At 32.3% G+C, this 19,895-nt stretch overlaps 9 protein-coding genes across 9 annotated transcripts, besides 3 other annotated features; 3 read left to right on the top strand and 6 right to left on the bottom strand.

The window, feature by feature from the left end:
• Nucleotides 1–197: 197 nt before the first annotated feature.
• Nucleotides 198–1,403, bottom strand: TVAGG3_0513360 (centrosomal protein of 78 kDa family; the record flags this gene model as incomplete). The annotated part of the gene is made up of 1 exon (XM_001329260.1): nucleotides 198–1,403. One exon carries the CDS (start codon nucleotides 1,401–1,403, stop codon nucleotides 198–200), a length of 1,206 nt encoding a protein of 401 aa, XP_001329295.1.
• A 504-nt stretch (nucleotides 1,404–1,907) lies between these two features.
• TVAGG3_0513350 (STKc CK1 domain-containing protein) lies at nucleotides 1,908–3,257 on the bottom strand (the record flags this gene model as incomplete). The annotated part of the gene is made up of 1 exon (XM_001329259.1): nucleotides 1,908–3,257. The coding sequence occupies one exon, from the start codon at nucleotides 3,255–3,257 to the stop codon at nucleotides 1,908–1,910; it is 1,350 nt and encodes a 449-aa protein (XP_001329294.1).
• Nucleotides 3,258–4,544: 1,287 nt separating this feature from the next.
• TVAGG3_0513340 (clathrin light chain family) lies at nucleotides 4,545–5,185 on the top strand (the record flags this gene model as incomplete). Its single annotated transcript, XM_001329258.2, has 1 exon — nucleotides 4,562–5,143. The coding sequence occupies one exon, from the start codon at nucleotides 4,562–4,564 to the stop codon at nucleotides 5,141–5,143; it is 582 nt and encodes a 193-aa protein (XP_001329293.1).
• Nucleotides 5,186–6,084: 899 nt separating this feature from the next.
• On the bottom strand, nucleotides 6,085–10,167 carry TVAGG3_0513330 (PYP-like sensor domain (PAS domain) family; the record flags this gene model as incomplete). Its single annotated transcript, XM_001329257.1, has 1 exon — nucleotides 6,085–10,167. One exon carries the CDS (start codon nucleotides 10,165–10,167, stop codon nucleotides 6,085–6,087), a length of 4,083 nt encoding a protein of 1,360 aa, XP_001329292.1.
• Nucleotides 10,168–11,871: 1,704 nt separating this feature from the next.
• Nucleotides 11,872–11,908: a mobile genetic element.
• A 158-nt stretch (nucleotides 11,909–12,066) lies between these two features.
• Nucleotides 12,067–12,104: a mobile genetic element.
• A 297-nt stretch (nucleotides 12,105–12,401) lies between these two features.
• TVAGG3_0513300 (rRNA binding) lies at nucleotides 12,402–13,045 on the top strand (the record flags this gene model as incomplete). Its single annotated transcript, XM_001329256.2, has 1 exon — nucleotides 12,418–13,011. The coding sequence occupies one exon, from the start codon at nucleotides 12,418–12,420 to the stop codon at nucleotides 13,009–13,011; it is 594 nt and encodes a 197-aa protein (XP_001329291.1).
• A 459-nt stretch (nucleotides 13,046–13,504) lies between these two features.
• On the top strand, nucleotides 13,505–13,909 carry TVAGG3_0513290 (uncharacterized protein; the record flags this gene model as incomplete). The annotated part of the gene is made up of 1 exon (XM_001329255.1): nucleotides 13,505–13,909. The coding sequence occupies one exon, from the start codon at nucleotides 13,505–13,507 to the stop codon at nucleotides 13,907–13,909; it is 405 nt and encodes a 134-aa protein (XP_001329290.1).
• A 245-nt stretch (nucleotides 13,910–14,154) lies between these two features.
• On the bottom strand, nucleotides 14,155–16,253 carry TVAGG3_0513280 (tubby protein, chain A domain-containing protein; the record flags this gene model as incomplete). Its single annotated transcript, XM_001329254.1, has 1 exon — nucleotides 14,294–15,451. The coding sequence occupies one exon, from the start codon at nucleotides 15,449–15,451 to the stop codon at nucleotides 14,294–14,296; it is 1,158 nt and encodes a 385-aa protein (XP_001329289.1).
• Nucleotides 16,254–16,531: 278 nt separating this feature from the next.
• TVAGG3_0513270 (uncharacterized protein) lies at nucleotides 16,532–18,419 on the bottom strand (the record flags this gene model as incomplete). Its single annotated transcript, XM_001329253.1, has 1 exon — nucleotides 16,765–18,399. The coding sequence occupies one exon, from the start codon at nucleotides 18,397–18,399 to the stop codon at nucleotides 16,765–16,767; it is 1,635 nt and encodes a 544-aa protein (XP_001329288.1).
• Nucleotides 18,420–18,619: 200 nt separating this feature from the next.
• Nucleotides 18,620–19,640, bottom strand: TVAGG3_0513260 (glycine-rich protein family; the record flags this gene model as incomplete). Its single annotated transcript, XM_001329252.1, has 1 exon — nucleotides 18,683–19,015. The coding sequence occupies one exon, from the start codon at nucleotides 19,013–19,015 to the stop codon at nucleotides 18,683–18,685; it is 333 nt and encodes a 110-aa protein (XP_001329287.1).
• Nucleotides 19,641–19,681: 41 nt separating this feature from the next.
• Nucleotides 19,682–19,719: a mobile genetic element.
• Between the last annotated feature and the right edge of the window lie 176 nt (nucleotides 19,720–19,895).

Genomic DNA, 19,895 nt, shown 5'->3' with positions numbered 1-19,895 from the left:
AATTAAACTCGTTTTACTATGTAAAGTCTTCTCGCCTGTAGCCTACTCCGAGACTTTTATTTTCTATTATATAAAAGTTTGTTCATACTAGATTGCTCGACAATAAAATAGATGTGAACCAGATTTATGTCTGATCCGATTAGAAGTAAGAATGATAAAGAATATATTTAGCTATTATGAAACAAAATACTAATAATTTATTTTCGAGCATATTTCTTTGGCTGCTTCTTTGAAGTAAGCTTCTTTTTAGCTTCATCCTTAACATGAACTCTAGTTGACTGCAAGAACGGAGCAGGTGAGATGCCCTCAAGGGTTCCAAGTAGATTATCTAATTTAGTAATTTCTGTAACAAGATCCTTGGCACGCGGACCAACAATCATTAGACCTGGTTCAAGATTTGCAACATTAACACCTATTTGAAGTTCTTCTATAAGAGCTCTTAATCTCTGATTTTCCTCTTCCAAATCATGAATACGTTTGAATTTGTTTGATGCACGACTTGAGGATCTCCTCTGAGGCTCTTGTTGAGGTGGTTCTTCTTTTGGTTTCTCAAACTTGACATCTGGACATATTCCGCATAATATTTTTGTTTGTGGTACTTTGGACTGCATTTTTTTGACCATTGTTTGTGTCAAGCCATTATTTCCGCGGAGATCTAAAAGTTTGAGAGGAACATCAAGAAGAGCATCTTCAATAATATTAATAAATTGATATGTAAATTCGTTATTCCTGAGATCAAGAGATTGAAGGCAAACATTTTGCGATGGAACACCTAATACATGATCTTTCCAATCTGCTTCTGATTGAACAAAAACATGAAATGCGAGCAGAGAGCGTAAATCACAAGTGCATTCATCTGTAAGCTCACACTTTCTGAATTGAACTTCGACTATTGAACGCTTTCTGAGAGACCGACATAACCTCGAAAATCCTTTATCTCCTAAAGGAATATCGCAAAATCTTAAAACACGTAATGTGTTGCTTGAAAAAATTGCATTAGCGAGTAAATCAATATCAACTTGTGAGAAAGGAATTGTTCTAAATTTCAAAAACTCGAGTATTTGTGATTCTGAAATAGTTGTGCAAAGGGTTTTTACCAATTTCTTCGTGAAGTCTTTTTTCTGTCTGCAAGTTGAATTTAGCAAAGTTAACGGATATACTGGTCGTTTATTTGATCTCGGATCTTCTTCTTGCAATTGTTCATTCTTTCTATTTGTTCGAATGAGTAAGTCGCAATTAAATCCAAGGCCAACAGCTTTCGAGGAAAATTTATCAGGAATTGATTTAAGAAGTTGCTCAAAAACATCTGGTGTAATGCGTGAAAGATCAAACTTGTATATACCGTCCTTTGACTTTGATATTTGTTCTATTTCTTTCATGTTTAACGGCTCTGTTTTCCTCATTTTTTCTCAAATTTGTAAAATTAACGTCTTTTTTTTCATTTAAATTGAAGGAATTTTAAGCCAATGGATAATATCTTGAAACGGCAACCATGTTGTTATTTTATACTTTGATCTCTTCTTCTGATTTTTCTAATGATGCACGTCTTTGAAGCTGTTTCATCTGTATAAGTTCATATTAACCTTCATTTTCTATCATTTTTGTATCAATGTATCATTTCTACCATTATAGAGTCTTATTTATATAATACAATCGAATAATTCTATTTTACTTTAAAATTCTCAATTTCGTATTATTTCTTCTCAATTTAAGTGATATCATAAGAATATTTTCGAATTAGGACTGCTAGCACATATAAATGTGCTTTGAATTTCAGAATACTCTATCGAATGGAGTAATTTGGTTTAATTATGTTCTTTTGATGCATATTTCAAGTATTATTAGTAAAGATGTTGAATTAAAAAATGTAATTAATTGAAATAAACTAACACAAGAAAAAAATACATTTACAATCTAACACGAGAAACATTAGGAGTAAAATCTCCCATCCATCGAGGCAGCTGCGTTCTTCTCAACACACGAGGCGGCCCATAATATAATTTTTCAGGTTTATTTGTTGGATTCGCTTCAATTTGTGGATTTTCGAGGCGAACTTGAGTTTCTACACGAGAATTGTAGTTCAAGGTTGTATCTTGAATGTTTTGTTTGCGAACTGTAATTGGCCTGAGCATTGTCGCTTCTACGCGACGAACTTCTTCTTTATCTGAAGATTTCTTTGGAATTCTTCGTGCAGATGGATTTCTATCTGGAACTAAGTCTTGGTTCATCTTTGAAATGTATGGAACTTGTAATTCTTTCTGTCTTTGAACAGGAGGATAAAAAGGTTGGGATTCATTTTTAATAAGAGTATTTCTTGTCTCTTGCATGAGAAGTTTGAATGAAGAATTTGATGACTTGCTTGAGCTGAGCCTTTCTTTCTGTATTGTCCAGTCGTAAACGCCATCATAAGTAAATCCCATGCGTAAAAATAGAGAACGAAACATTTGCTTATAAAGAGCGTAATTAGGAGTATCTGTAAAGTGCAATTTCTTAATTTCTTTGAAGTAAGTAACAAATTCTTCTGGGAAACCTCGACATAACTCTTCAATTGGAGTTCTTGCTTTAACATCGCATATTTTTTCATACTTTTGACGCTGATCTTTAGCCTTCAATCCCATCCATGGTAATGATCCACGCATCAAATAAATCCAAACGTAGCCTAAAGCCTCCATATCATCACGGCGAGACTGTTCAACACCTCGAAGAGCATTCACAGATGCATATCTTGCTGTTCCTGTTAAGGATTTTCCATCAATCCACGGAATATGTTGATGAGTGAATTGATCGCGATATCTTTTTGATAAACCAAAATCGATAACATAAACTTTGTTGGAATTCTTGCCTGTTCCCATTACGAAATTGTCTGGTTTTATATCACGATGAATATAATTTTTGTTATGAATAAATTCAACAGCCGATATCATTTGATCTGCAAGCATTAAAGTTGTTTTAAGAGAAAATTTGTTTTTGCCATCATTTAAGTGGTCTTCTAATGATTTTTCGAGTAAGTCGATAGCCATGACGTTATAATGTCCTTCGCTTCCATAATAGTACAAGCGAGGTACACTACTGCACCCTTCTAAAACTCCATACAGTTTTGCTTCATATGGTAACTGTGGAGATTGATTCTTTGACGATTCTAATTTCAAAGCTACTTTTGTGTGATTTTGGAGATCATCACAGATGTAGATCTGCCCAAAACTTCCAGCTCCTATTTTTCGGATAAGTTTGAACCTCTGAGCAAAGATCTTATCCATCTGCGAAATTTCTGCTAGGAAAATTTTTTTTCTTCAATGAGAAATTTTTCTTTAAATTTGATGGCGAGATGGTTGACATCAAAAACATCATGTTGCTTTTTCACAATTTTTGAGATATATAAAATTGCTTTTGAAATTATCTAATAATTTAACTATATTTGGAAATAATATTGATTTGTGCACATTATATTTTTAACGTCTTTTCCTAGCAGAAATTTCGCAAATGAAGGATTCAATTTTGAATGACTGCAAATTTTTGTGGATAGAAAATGAAAAAGGATTGACGATTAGACTTCTGTGATTGCAATATTTGATGAATTGCTTATACGGAACCTGTAAGTGATTTGTTTGTGCATTTGTTTCCTTAAAACCCCTTATAAATTTACATTTTTAGTTTTTTTTTACTCATATTATATAAATAAGTATAAATTTATCAAAGGTGTAGCTTTTCTATTGGATCTGGGAATGAAATCTAATGTGAAGGCATATTGGCACGCACAATCAATTGATTTCTCGAAATCTTTAACAATGGTTTGCTTCTTGTATTTATATTCTTTATCTATTAGTTATAGTACTTTTATATTCTGAAATAATTAGCCTGGAGCACCTATTAATCTAATTATTTCGCAATAATTGTTTCTTGCAAATGTGTTTTCTTCTAAAATTATATAAATATACGTCATACTTGTCATAGAACGTATAGTTTTAATAATTATATTATAAGATTTCATTTTCGTTGAGATATTGTTTTCGATAGGCGAATCAATATGTCATCATAATACACACACAAAACAATATGCTATTTCTCTCATCAAGAAACCAAGAATAATTAGTTGTGAACATATTAATCATAAATTAAAAGGGTGCACTAATAGCAAAGAAATATACACCTACGGTTAAGTGCAAAAGGTTTTCGCTGCCTAGACTTAATCTATAAATTGTTTATTTCTTATACCTTTCAGTGATTAGTCAATTAAAATCATTATCGGAAGAAATTTAAAAGAAAATGCAATTCCGAAGGTAAAATTGAGATTACACATGAAGAAATGTCGTGTGTTTTCTATCTAAGCAGATCCAGCAGAAAGTCGGCAGATCGATGATAAAAAAAGGAATTAGAGATTTTCCAAATATAATGCAAATATTACTATATGTGTATCTCAAGGAAAACAAAAAATGATTCAGATCTTCCTTTGAAGAGTCAAATCCTGACGGTTGTTGCGGTTTACAAGAACTTTCGCTCCAAAAAAGCGGTTTAACACAAGTTTTTGAATAAGTGTGTTTGAAGAATTGGAAGCCATTTAACAATGCAAGATATGCTTAGTGGCAGCTCTGCTGAAGATCTCTTTGGTTCAGCATCACAACCAATAAGCAGCCAAGAAAATACAGCCCCTCTTGATTTAATTGTTGACCTTCCAGTTCAGAATTCATCTAATAGCGCAACCCCAAAGAATTCTGCTGATTTATTTGCTGCACCACCACAAACACAAGCAAACGATAACGAATTCGGTGGCGAAAATGACGCCGTTGAAGATATTTACGCATCCGGCCCAGCTGCTGAGCCAGAAAAGGTTTCTGCACTCGTTGAATGGGAACAAAACAGGAACAAAATTATTGCAGACCAAGATGACGAAGAAGAAAAACAGATTAGCGCTATGAGGCAAAAGGCTTCTGAAGACCTTTCAAACTTCCATAAGAAGATTGAAGAGGGTCAGGAAACCCGCGCTCATCATAATGTCGAGGTAGATGCTGAAACAAAGGCTGCCCTCGAGTCGCATCCAGAAAATCAGTGGGAGGGCGTTGTTAGTTATATTGACTTCAACCGTTCAGATTTACATGAAAAGGATGTTTCGAGAATGAAAGGACTTCTTCTTCAGTTGAAGCATTAAAAAGTTTTTATACCTTTCCTTCCCATGGATATAAAGGACGAGTAATAATAATTTTAATATAACTTTTTGTTTTACATTTTACATCAAAAGTTGCTCTTGATTTCATCTGCAATTTTTAATGAAAATATTACTTAAGAAATTTACATAGCAAGTGTAGCGAGTGGTCATTTGGGGTTGAAATACTCTGCTTCGTCATTTGCTTTTGAAATTTATTAGACTTCTCGTATGAAATTTTGAGAATGATGGTAATTACATTCATCAGAATACATCATAATATTGACCTTGACTAATATAGCAAAATATGCATTATCTGAACTTGAAATTTATGGATAAGTGAAATTTCCGAAATTTCACTCATCATTGTACTTTGGATTGTGACCATTGTAGATTTCATATATCAACTGCCATCAAATTCTGTTTAAATCTCACTTAATAATTGATGATTTTGAAAACGATTTCTAACTTCATATCATTTCTCATCTTTATTCGTCTAGTATTTAATCATTTTATCAAGATTAGATGAATTGGCTTCATTGCCTTTTATCTGATATAGTGTAAGCTAACATGAGCTTAACGAAAAAGAGTTATTTACAATAATTCATCTCCTTTCTCAATATTTTCTATAAATTGTTCTCTAAAAAGTGACAAAAAAGGATCTCAACAAAGAACAAAATGTCATAACTTTTTCTCAAAATACGATGAATCTATCTGGTTGCATATCAACAAAGTCCTTGAGAATTAAATCATTATCAGTAAATTGCTCTATAAATGCATTCTGAAGGATGTAAGTTTAGATTTCATCAAAACAATTTTGTTTTATGGTATTTCCGTCAGTAAAATGTTTTTATTCCAAATGAATCATGAAAAAAATAGCGTTTAAATTAATATAAAATCAAACAAGATATTTATAACAAATAAATAATGAAATAATAATGATAATATTAATCTTCTTCCTGGATGAGAAGTTGATATACATTATCAAGTATCTTCACGAAATTATGTCGAATCTTATTCTTCTCAAGCTCTTGAATCACACGATGTGAAGCAGTGATAGTTCCCTGCCTCGAGTACTGCTGTATCGATGACAAATCGCTAACAGCTGTTCCTGAAATTCCAATTGTTCCAAGTTCTTCTTCGTTCATTCCGAAGAAAGCGTCGCCACATGTTACAACTGCTGAAGGAACCATTGACACCTCAGGCATCTCTTGTGAAACAACAGCAATGCAGAAGTCAATGGCAAGTGATATTGCTTGAGAAATGATCTGAAAATTCTGCAAAGTCTTATTTACGCCAAAAATAATCGTCACTTGTCGGGCTGAACTTCTAATGATATCGAAATCGGCCAAGACTCTGATTTTCTTCTCAAGGATGTCCATAATGATTTGATATGTGTCGACTAGGACATCTTCGTCGTTGGAAGGCGAGATATAAATTGCAGCCGACATAATTGCGCAAAACTCAATGGAATAATCGATATTACGCCAATTGGCAAATCTCTTTGGCCCAATTTCACATCGATAAGCGATAATCATGTCCTTTAATTTCTGTAATTTTTGAGCAAGTGCGTTTTCTTCGATTTGTTCGTTGATAATGAACATTCTCCACTCTTCTACAGGTATAACATCTGCCTTTTCTGAGTAATTCATAATGAAATCTTCGACATTTTCGCCAATGAAAGCTTTCTCAGACTTTTTGAAGAAAGCGCACCACGCGTGATTAACTGTTACAATACAACCTTCTGCGTTCGTAAGACATGTTGGACTGAGAAGCGTTTCCAAAATAAATTGAGTAGATGTCTTTCGTTTCCAAGTATTTATGGAATCTACTGCGTTGATTTTGTTTGAGCTTGTCTCTACATATGTCTTCACAAGGTCCTTGATCTCTGCTGTCAATTCATAGAAATTGACAATTTTAATAAAGAAAATATAATAAAGAACTATTACAATAGAAAACAAGAGTTGGGCCACAAGAGCTTCAATGACTGCATAACCGAACGATGCTTTGACTCTTTCATCTGTATTAAATTTATCAATCTTTAATAAGCTCGGAAGAGTGAAGTTTATTAGCAGTTCCCTAAGTAATGCAGTATTGGCATGCGTTGGGAATAGTTCTGTGTCTGAAGAATAGTTAACAATCGTTAATGGTAAAATACTTATTGGAACTTGTATCAAAAGAGGCCTATTACTAGGGGACGTATCATTCCCGAGTAAGAAACTGAGGGATCTTGATACGTAATCAGTTAATATCGATTTATTAGCGTAAATTGAATAATTTGAGTAATTGTAAAGCTCAAAAGCGTTAACGGCGTTGTAAGCATAGAATACACTTCTTGTATCACTAATTGTGCTCTGAACTAATTGACTAAAATCACGTTTCGTGTATTTATAAAAATAATAATCCCAAACATAAGAAATTACAAGGACAATTATGAAAGAAATGAAATATAAAAACAATGCAAATAAGTATTTGACTAATTCCGTGTGATTCTTTGATAAATAAGCAACAACAAGTTTATGATAAGGCGCAGGATCAATGAAAATGCGAGTTGTATATTTGGCATAAAATAAACAACCAATTACGTATAATAATAACAAAGCTGCAGCTCCGAAAGAGATATAATACATTATAACTCTTTTAGAATCAGTAGATTCAGCGTGGCAAGTCAAATAAGCTTCACTAGCAGTATCACTCATGACAGCATTTCCATTTGCAATTTGTTGTGCTAAAATTGCAAATGAATCTACGAAATAAGTTATATAATCATCTGGTAAAGGTCCAGATTGGTTTGCAGAGAAAGCCTCTTCGATTGTTGTGTACATTTTATCAGTAAAAATGTGGAATGGCATGTTAATCTTGTAATTACTTCGAAAAACAGGAGTTTCAATATTAAAATTCGTTTTGCTGACGTAATTATTGAAACAAGTATCAGAATAGAATGGCTCTGTTAATACTAAGTACGTGAAATTCCAAAATAGACTCTGAAACTCTTCTCTCGAGTCAAAAATAAAATTAGCTTCAGATCTATTGATTTCTCCAACAGCAGTAGGAACAACAGTCAATGTCTTCGTGAAAAAGAATGATGCAAACTTCAAAAACGTGCTTTGAACATATGTAAAATTATTATTTTGATCAAAATGTCTCTGAGCTAAAATATAATTGACTGCGAAGAGTATGGTGATGAACAAACTCAATGTTATCAATAGTATCCATATGAAAATGTATCTTCTGTTGTATGGTTCAAATTTATTTTCAGAATTAAACATTTTTGCAAGTTTTTCTTCGTTTTCTGTATTTGTGTCATCTTCTGATTCTGATTTGATGTCTGCTTCATCCATTTTCATGATTTCTACTTGAACATTTTGGAAATTATTCAGAGGAAGTGAAAAAGAAGTGTCACAATAAGCTTCAGGATCATCTTCTAGTCTCGTAAGGTAATGTCTGAGCATTTGAACATGGTCCTTGTCCTTAGAAATGTAATTCTCATACAAAATACATAATTTGAGAACAGAAATGTTGTTTGGAAAGCGATATCTCATTTCAAATGTAAAGCTTGTAATCAAATTTCGCATTTGATTCGTTCCTGATACCAACATAAAGTTATCCCTCACACATGTGGACAAACTCTTGGCATAAAGTTGCCTGATAGATGGGAATGAACATATCTTGTTCGATACATTCTGAATAGCTTCTTGGTATTCGGGTTTGAGCTTCTTAACTGTCCTCAAATCACAAAAAAGATCGTATTCGTAAATTATGAACTTATCTGTAGGTCTTCGTGGGAGTTCTCTGAAATTTGAGTCAAGAAGGGACATATATAATGGTGGGTTCTTGAATAATGTCGCATATCTGATCATCAAAATTTCAAGATCTTTTATATTGAAATACTGTTTTGCCCATTCTAAAAATTGTCCATTGATAGCTGATTTTACGCCATTGGAAAAGCCTGATCTGAATACCATTGTTAAATGCCAAACAGATTTTATCTTTAGACTCTCAAAATCAGTTCCGCATTTAGCTAGTTTTAATGCTTGTCGATCAGATATGATCTTGAAGACGAATCTGAATACAAAATCGAAAATTACAAATGAAAAGAAAATTGCGTAAACAAAAACATCAGGATACTTAACATAGCCTGCTCCATGGAATATCGACATGATTCCTGCTATAATTAATGTGACTCCGTATGAGCAAACATAAGAATTCATTGAATTATGAATGAAATAAGAGCAAAAACCTTTAACTATAAAGAATATGCCAAATCCTAAGTATAAACAAGCCAATGATCTGAAGTGAAGCTTTGGATCTGTAATTTTTATACCAAATGTCACTAAGAAAATCATAATCAAGAAACTATTGAAAAGCGTATTAGGGGAAGATAATTTTGCGTAGTATCCTGATAAAAAGAACATTGAGTTGTAAACTGTTGAATGATTAACCGCATTTATGAATAATAAAAGGATTAACATGACGCAAAGGGCAGCAAATTCGGGCATGAAGTATAAATACTCTCCAAGAATTAACTGAGCAAATAAATTTGCAGCTTGTGAGCATAAAATATAAATTGAACTGCTGAGAATCTCACATGAGACAACATAGATGAAAAATAATGTTAAATTTGGAAGAGTAATGTGTTTCATCGTATAAATGAGTCCGAACAAATAGAAGAAAATAATAAAAATTCCTAAAACAAAGCATATAATGCAAACTAGTAATGATGGTTCTTGTTGTGGTTGCTGAAAGACGAATGAAAGTATCTTTTGATATAGTGTAAGTTGATTTTGATATTTACAATTGGCAAACGCGAGAAATGAAACAATAAACATATGCTGAAATAAACGGAAGTACGCAAACATCCATCCGATTACCATATGTTTCGTGGAAACTCGCACTAGGGATGAAGCTAATCGAAAAATTGCTTCTTCAAGAGATGTTAAATGAGTTGGTTTGACGAAAGGAACTTCTTGGAATTGTTTCGAGAGTATTTCATTATGAAATGCTTGTTCATTTTCCTCTATGTCATCCATTCGCCACGAAATAATTTTTAACTATTGAAAAGTTAGAAGTGAAAGAAATTAGTGTCATCAATGGTATTAAGAGATTTATTATAAAAATATCCAAACGTAATTTTTGAATGATTTATATTTTTTTATTTTTAGAATAAATTTATTATATAAATTATATCTCATAAGTTGACCGCATTATAAAAACTGATTCACATAAATTCAATTTCCTCTCAAAAATTGAAAGATATATTAATTCAAACTTTGTTATTCTATTATATGAATGCAATGTATGGTTACTTCTAAGGGTTTCGTTTTGCGAAAAAAACGTACAATACGCAATTTCGCTAAAAAAACATTTAGCTAGCAATTTCGACCTTTGACTCCACTCAAGACGTCACTTTTTTAATTTTGCGGTATCATATTTTTGGAAAATCTTTATGAATATTATATAAAAAGTCTCTTTAATATCTATATTTCATATTTTTATCGATTTTTAAAGTTTTTGCGAAAAGTATTCAATTATTTTTGCTATTTGGTCGGGTAAATGTCAGATTTGCGACATTTTCTGATATGATATTCAGATTCTACGTTGATAATAATGCTTATAGAACCCTCTTGCTATTGTGTCAAAATTGCGAAACCGATAGCAAAAATATCTCGCAATATCAAAATTGAGATATTGGGTGAATTATGCATTATAGAGATTAAAAATCTGATTTGTGAAAACATCTCATCAGTTTCTAGCTAATTCAAAAATCTTTACTATTTTATTTGATTAAAATGAAAATGGAATAGTTTCATTATGCTTTAAATGACAGCCTTATAATATAATCATAGTTTTCGCTCAATATGCAGCATTTTTTTTCGAAATCTATGGTCAATGTCCTAAATACTGATTGCTTTGCATTCATATCTCTTACATTTTCTATACCCACATCACTATTCATTGCTATTCCTATCTTTTTCATTTTGTTTGTTTCTCATAATTTCTCAAAAACACGATAACTTGATATTTGTAAATATCATACTTTATAACGTAAATAAGAACTTGACCTATTATGAAAAGCAGTAATGAAAAGAAAATCTGAAATTCATAAAAATTACAAGTTTCTGATGACAATTAGCTTAATTAAACCAGGTACAAGATTATATAATTGTATTTTCTATTCCATATAATATCTTATCCAGAAAAAATAACTTGATCAATACCAAATGATTTTTTAACTAGTAAATAAAGTATTTTCTTTACACACACATTGTATATCATAGTTTTTTTTTTGGTTTCGCAAAACATCCAAAAACAAATATGCTATAAAAGTGACAATTTTAGCAAAACGAAACCCTTATTACTTCGAATTAACAATAAAAAAATTCAATCAAGATGAAAATATTTTTCTGAATGAAAATCTTCTCAATATTGGATTGTAAAATAATGATGATTTGAATTGTGTTTTAATAAATTAGAGTATTTGGTACAAATTTCGATTGAATATATAGCATATGGGGCGGAATTAGATATTTATTATGAGATTTGATTTGAGAATTGGAAATGACGTAAATTAAATGATTATTATTAGTCTACTTAGCTCGATATAGTTGTTGATGATATGTTTTAGACGTAATTACAATCATAGTGGCATAGATCCAAAGAGAAAATCGAATAGGAGATCTCATTCGTGATAATATTCCATTTCTGTTTTCATTGATAGAATGAGCCTTGTATTGTAATAAACAGAAATTCATCAAAAGTGACAGCTCTCAATATGAGTTTATGTGATATTATTTTTCAGAAGATTTTGTGTTCTTCTTCAAAATTTTATTTTTTTATTAAAAAGAATCTTTACAAAATATACATTTACTTTAATTAATATTTAAAAACGTGCTCTATCAAAAGTTCCAAAAATTCAATATTTTAGCTTTTCTGAAGTGTCACTTTTGATGAATTTCTGTTTACAACAGTATATCGTTTATTTTTGAGTTTTATTGTTCGAAAACTTTGAATGAATTCAAAAATCAAATAATAGGCAAATACTTCGCTCTCTGAGAATTACTCCATATAAATGATGTATAAGTATTTCCATTTTGATTATACATCATCCAAATATTAATGAAGGCATCAGAATCTAGCAAAAAATACATTTCTTAACGAGGAAATTATTTATTTTAGTATAAACATTGTATAGAGTTGCTGCCCACAGTTTAAATTTTAATGAAAAACCGCAGGGCCCGATATTGAGAAGTTTACAACGGTTTGATTCTCCTTTTGGTCCTATGCCTCGTCCAGTTCTTCACCAGGAACACTTCAAGATTCCAGAGAACATCAAGTGCACAGTCAAGTCCGGTGTTGTCACAATCGAACACCAAGATCCAAAGGACAAGAAGACAACAAAGCTCGTCAAGGATCTCTCCCACCTCAAGCTCGACTTCGAATATGATGAGAAGGATCACCAGATCGTTGCCCGCTGCTGGTTCGGCAACCGCAAGCTCCTTGCCCGTATCGGCACACTCTTCGGCATCGTCAAGAACATGATCACCGGTGTTACACTCGGCTGGCGTTATAAGATGCACTTCGTTTACTCCCACTTCCCAATCAAGCACACATGCTCTGAGGATGGCCGTACATTCGACTTCAACGGCTTCATGGGTCACAAGGAGCACAAGATTGTTACAGCTCCAGAAGGCGTCAGAATCTGGTCCAACGAATCTGTTGCTAAGGATGAAATCAACATCGAAGGTGCCAACCTCGAAGATGTCTCCCTCGTCTGCGGCCAGATCCACCAGCTCACAAAGATCAAAGATAAGGATCTTCGTAAGTTCCTCGATGGTATCTACGTCCAGCACATCGAGCACCTCAAGGAGGAGTAAATAAAGAGTTAATATCTTTTATTTATACTTCAAATACTTATCTTTTTTGCCTCAACTGCATCGCCTTATAATTATTTAATAGTTTGAGGCGTGTCTTTTTAGAATTTTTAAAACTAAATCTAATATCTACTATGTAAGTATGGTTTTATGGCATATTCTTTATAAACCTGCATCCATAGCAAATATTTATGTATTCATGGCCTCTTCAAATAATAATTTACGTTGATAAAAATTGATTGGTATTATGCAAAAATCCATATTCTGACTTAAATAATGCGTTAACGAGTAAAGATAGAAATACTATTATTCAAAGAATACTATGCTCAATAAAAATATATCTCATAAATCATGAAGAATATATAATCAAGATAGTAGCTTATGCTAGGATTTGGGCAACTATATGTATTAGTACGGATATTATACTTTCAATAAGCGAGATAAGTAAGAAATTGGAAGCCCAATTTTAATAACTGTCACTTTTTTATTAAAAAAAATGAGTATTGAACAAGAAATTCAAGAGGCCATGGCAAATCTAGATCAAGAAATTTCTGAAAAGAAAGTGATGTTATATGGTGAAGATCCTCTTAAACTTGAAGTTCTTCGAAAAGGAATCGATAAAATTCACAAACCAAACTTAGGTTACAAAGAAATATCAGATTTTGTTTCACTTTGTCTTTATTACGAAGATTTATATCATAGAAGACCAGATGTGATCTCTAAAACACTTGTAAAATCTGCAGCTCAAGAATTGTTACCTAAAGTTGATGTTTTTGAAGACTACGTTGATGAATTAGCTAAATTCAATCAAGGTGCAGATGATTATTCGCAAGAACTCAATCGCAAAATACAAATTCTTGATGAGCAAATTAACGAACTTCAAAACCAATTGGGTTTATAAATTGTTTGTATTATTGACTGTATCTAAATATATTACTGTTTACAAAGTTTAAAATTGTTATATAAAATCATATATCAACAACATTAAAAAAATTATTCTATTGGTTGAATTTAGGGTGTTTACTAGCACTAAAATATATATTTCGTTTCTGATTAAATGAAAATTAAACGAGATTGAAAATTGTTGAAATATATGGAATGTACTCTTTATAGAAGTATATAAATTGCATTATATATACCTTTGGTACTTACAATGAATAAACATCTATATTTGGCTTTATAAAACATGAGAAAAAACGAAAATTATTGAAAAAATTTACAGAATATATAAAATATATATAAAAATGATGATTAGTTTGATCAAAACATAATAACGAAAACGATTTTAATCTAATAAATGACAAGCGACACAAGTGAATAAGATTTGAAGTGGACACATTGGATAAGTAACAGTAGTCTTATACATATTTGAAGTAGTGGAACCAAGGGAAGCAACAATTCTTCTTGGAGAAGAATCATGATAAACAATGAAATTATGTTGATCAGGATTTTTGAAAATTGTGTCGAAAGAAAGATCAAAAGTACTTCCTTGGTTTTGAGGCACTCTTGTTTTCATAACAATAGCCTCTTTAGCATGCTGAAGAACACGAGCAACTAATCCTGATGTCTCTGCGCCTTCGATTTGAACATATCTCTGACCTTCTGCATGTTTTTTGAGAGCTGGAATGTATAATTCGAAAAGAATTGGTCCACCATCTTTGGCATATGATCTGTTAAGTTTCATTGCGCATAATTCTTGGTATGGTTTATATTCTGTTGTATAACAGAAAAATGTATCTTCATCCTGTTGTTTAATTTCGGCAACTTTATCTCCACCAAGCATAATATTCACTCCTGTCTGTCGTTTAATTGCCTTTATTTGTAATTCTTTATTTGTTGGATCAACAAGTCCAAATTCGTTTTCGTTTCTGTAAAAGATAAATTGTGTAATTTCTTGATTCTTAAGAGGTATTGTCCAGTAATCAAGAAGAGATTTAGGTTCAATTGTTTCTTTAAATTCAATTCCATTGTCAATAGGTTTTTGTGGTGATTGTTTAACAGGAGAACTTGCTGCTGGTTGTGTTGGCTCTGGTGGTTCTTTATTAATAGGGCTATCAAACCTTTGAGCTTCAATTCTACGTCTTGGCTGAGGAGATAGATTCTGTTTTTCAGCTTGTGGTGATGGTTTTGTTTCTTGAACGTCATTTACTGCAGGAGAATTAGGTGCTTGAACTGGATTTTGTGTTTCTAATTTATCTTGAATTACCTTTGAGACTTGGAGAGTATTTGATTCGAGTAAACGTGATTTCTGTCTTGTCTCACTTGGAATTGGTGCCACAGATGGTTCTACTTGACTTAATTTTGTATCGGTGAGTTTTGTTTTTGGAATTCTACAGTGAAAGTACTGTACTTCGGAAGTATTCATGGTTGGATCTGTGAGAATAAACGTCTGTTGAAAGACGACCTTTAGATCATCGAGAAAGGGCTCAGATGTCACAGTCATCGTATCTGTACGTTAGATAAAAAAAATTTATTTGGAAAATTTAGTATCAAAATTTTTAAATACTATTCTTGGTTGCTACTTGATGAAAAAAAAAGAGTTTGTAAATAGACGATAACTTTCGTTCTCTGGGCCCATATGTAATTGTCACTTTTTAAATAACTCATAACTCATCAATATGGTTGTTATGGTATAATTTATCAGCTTTCACAACAATATAGTCATATTCCTGATGTAATACGTCTTGAATCTCCAGATATTTCATATGATTCTCGTAATGATATAAATTCTGTTTTAATTTGGAATGAGCCAAAAGCTTATCATACAAATATACATAAAACCCCGGTGCAAAGAAATTTAACTATTACGTTTTTGAAGAATTCTTATCGGATTAAATCAATAAGAATTAAAACTTTTAAAGATTTTAGATTTCCATTACAATACTTATTTTGGGGAAGAAACACATATGGAAATTATCTAATTCATCATGAAACGTCCATTATTTGTGAAATCAACTCAATTGGAGATTGTGCTAAAGATACTGAACATTTCTTTGTAATTAAAAGAGAAAATCGATTTCCAATGAATGCAGTGATTATTGGGAATTATGGAATAGATTCATACAAAACATATTGTAATACATTAGGAGCCATTGAATTCTATGCTGATACTGATTCTTTCATCAAAAGTCGAACTGAATTTATTGAATTTAATTTTATCTTTTTAATGGTATTTCAATACTGATTATATTAATAAAGCTATTTTCTATAGATGTTAATACCTTTTTAAGATATTGTAAGGTGTTGTTTAGATAATGATAACTCCTAAGCCATTGAGGAAAAACTTCTCTTTGTTATGCAGCAAAAAAAATATTCTGTAAAAAAAGAAATGAATATATCTTAATTGTAGAGAGCATGTGTCGAATTTTTATACAAAAGAAGTTCATTATATTAAATAGATGATCTTCATACACAGTTTGTTTGAAGAATACTTAATATATTGAGATGAATGAATCATTAATTTGATTTAAAATAAATAAAGAGTCTCTTTAAATTAGATTAGTATATATAAAGTCTATAAATGCCATGATTAGCTGTTCTTTCAATTATTGTAGGAATCTACTTGAAATTATTTATCAAAACATCTTGTTTAACATTGAAAAGATATATATATAATGTGTCATTACTGAGCAACTGATGTTTGTATTACAAAACAATTCAATTTAGAAAGATATCAGTTCAAATTTAAAAAATTTAAAATTTGATTAAAAGAGTTAATATTTTCAATCAATTATATAGTTTACATATATAAGATCATTATTGTTTGTATATTTCTACGTTGATTGATTGATTATCCCATTCAACGCTTCCAGAAGTCTGATCCCAGACGATATTATTATTTCTATCGAATGTAAGAGCGAAGTTTCCGTTTCCTTTATGTTCTCCTTTGGCCTGAACAGAGAATCTGTAATATCCAACTCCATTTTTGTTTTCAAATGTAATTTGGCCATCGAAAGTAGTCTTTCCATCATCTGAGTACTCTTTGTATTCAGCGTGTTTGTAAGTTGAATTAAGATTGAATGTAATTTGGCCGGATTTCTCTCCTGCGACTGTTCCTGCGAAATCTGATGAATTTACCTTGAAGTATTCACTTGGATCAATTGCGTACGGTATTTGATCTGGAGTTGCTGTTGTAGGAACCTTCTTTAATGGCAAATAATGAGATAATGTGACTTTTCTTATTCTTCTTTGGTTCTTTGTTGAATTCTCCTTTGATATCTCGAGGAATATAGCCTTTGTAGATGAGTAATGCCATGAAATAGGTGAAGCAAAGTTCCAATCATCATCTTCGTGCAAATTAATTCCCATGTACGAAGGATCTGTTTCGGACTTCTTCAAATCGATTAATACTGGTCCGATGTTGCCCTTTATACTAGATCTAACCCTTGTTACAGCATAAGTATATGCGTAAATATTCATTCCAGAAGTAACCATGAAACTGTGAGGTACAGGCATGAGTCCTAGGATGGCCATGTTCGTGTGGGGAGAGAATCTTGTACTCATTGTGATTCCAAGTTTCTCATCTGGGCTCATTATGGTTGTTTCATCGTAATTTGGCTTGTTCGTAATGGAATATGTGTTGTTTGAAGCGAGATTTTGATAAACGGAACGTGCAAGGCCATGATCGCCGGCTCCTGCAAGAGTTAGAGCAGATCCACCATTTACGAACTGTTTTATCTCTCCTCCGCGAACAGTTGGGAGAATTACGTTGCCTGTAGATGGATCTCTGTCGATAAACTTAAGAGTGGAGATGATTTTGGCGTTAATTAACTTATATCCTTCTTCTTCTTTGTTTAAATCGGCAATGAAGTTGACAGAGCCTAATTTGGTATCAAGCATTGTCCATACAAGCTTCTTCATGTCTTGAGAAACAACTGGCTCTGACCAAACAAGCCAAAGTGTTGAAGAATTTGTAAATTCGGGTGGATAAATGATTTTTGTAAGCTTTGCTTTGTCATGGCAGTTCTGGAGCTCTTCCTCGCACTCAAGGATGTAATCTCCAAGAAGAATTCTCTTGTTATCAGCAAATGGAATGTCTCTGACGCCATTTGATCTGTAAATTGGTTTATATGTGCCGTGATATACATCATGGAAGTTTCTGCCGTTGTCGTCCATGACGGCAGCATGGTATTCTGTCTGATTTACGTCAGTATAATAGTGTAAGAAAATTTTGCCGTTTGGTAAGTAGTGAGCACCATCTGGATGGATTCCATTTGGAACATTGACGGTTTTGACGAATGCTTTAAACTCACCTGTCTTTCCAATGAAAACAATCAGAATTACAACGACAACTATTGAGATAACTAAGCTGATTGCCAAGACAAGGAATAACAACTTATGGTTTGACTCTTGTTTTTGTTCTTTGTTTGGCTGGGTAAGTAAATCATTCATCATTTTGAAATATTTTTTTTCTTACATTCAATTTTGCCGATGATCGTGATCCAAATTTTCTGACAATCGATCGGGAATATGCATCGCCCCAATTTTCTCTTGAAAGCAAGTAGAGTAAACCATACTTGTTGTATTTTATATTTCTTTCAAAGAATAAAACCAATCTTCTTTTGAAATTCTCTCAATCAAATATATATTTAAGCGAATTAAAGTTTAATTGAAATAATTGAGGTAGAGTTTATTCAATAAAGCTATGTTAACACAAAAAATTCAATTTGATATTTTATTGGATCAAAATGAATGGCATTAAAAGTGAAAAATACAGATGTGTGTATTGAAATTGAAATGATGGGCATTGGAATATCTGCAAGTTAGTAATTCTAATGAATCCGTCTCCAAGATGACCAGTTTCAGTTCCACCTGTCGGATTTGGCATCTCATGCATTCCATCTATCATTACAGTCCTATAGAATTGGTGGCCACTGTAATGGATTGAAGGATCTTCAGCTTGTGAAAATTCAATTTCTTTATCTGAAAAATTTTTCAAGACAGCAATGCACCCTTTGTGACCACTTATGAAAGAGCTCCCTCCACCACTGCCGTATTGTGTAGGCATATCAGAGTTTCCTCCTCCAAAGTAGCCCCCACCGCCGCCAGCATTTCCATCTATTCCGTTGCTATAAATCCTGGTTGAATTCCCTGCCCCAAAACCAAACTTGCCATGTAAACCTTTTCCTTGGCCACCTGAAGTTTGATTGGCACCAAGTCCATGTCTGTACTGAGAATCATAACCTGATAATCCACCTGCAGCTCCTCCGTAATCAACTAATTTTCCATCTGAATCAGCTGATCCTGCTCCAGCAGCAACAATAATTCGACTCTTTAATCCTTCAAATTCTCCGAAATCTCCTGGATTAAGTCTTACATAAGACGATCCTCCGCCTGAGAATTGTCCCGGACCTCCTCCGCCGTAAGCAGGCAAGGTTGCATAAGTGTAAAATTATGAGCCAACGTGTAAGTATAATGTAATGTCATTATAAAACGCTATTTCTCCTTTAACATAGCCTCCTTTTGCCTCATAATTCCCCGATCCACCCCATAATTCAAAAATGTAAACGCCTGGTTTAAGGAACACTTCATAAGGTGATGATTTATTAGGTAAATTTCCTTTGTATGGATATAATTTTGTTGAATTCTTTAGAACTCGATTTGGAAGGGAATTAAGGGAGGTCTGAATACAATTTGAAAACTCTTTGAATATTTGAATGTAATTGAAAAATTATGTTGTAAACAGAAATTCATCAAAAGTGACACATCAGAAAAGCTAAAATATTGAATTTTTGGAACTTTTGATAGAGCACGTTTTTAAATATTAATTAAAGTAAATGTATATTTTGTAAAGATTCTTTTTAATAAAAAAATAAAATTTTGAAGAAGAACACAAAATCTTCTGAAAAATAATATCACATAAACTCATATTATTTTCTAATATATAA

The sequence above is a fragment of the Trichomonas vaginalis genome, chromosome II (assembly GCF_026262505.1).
Source record: "Trichomonas vaginalis G3 chromosome II, whole genome shotgun sequence".
Classification (NCBI taxonomy): domain Eukaryota; phylum Parabasalia; order Trichomonadida; family Trichomonadidae; genus Trichomonas; species Trichomonas vaginalis.
Note: the sequence above shows the minus strand (reverse complement) of the source record. Positions and strands in the feature narration are given on the sequence as shown.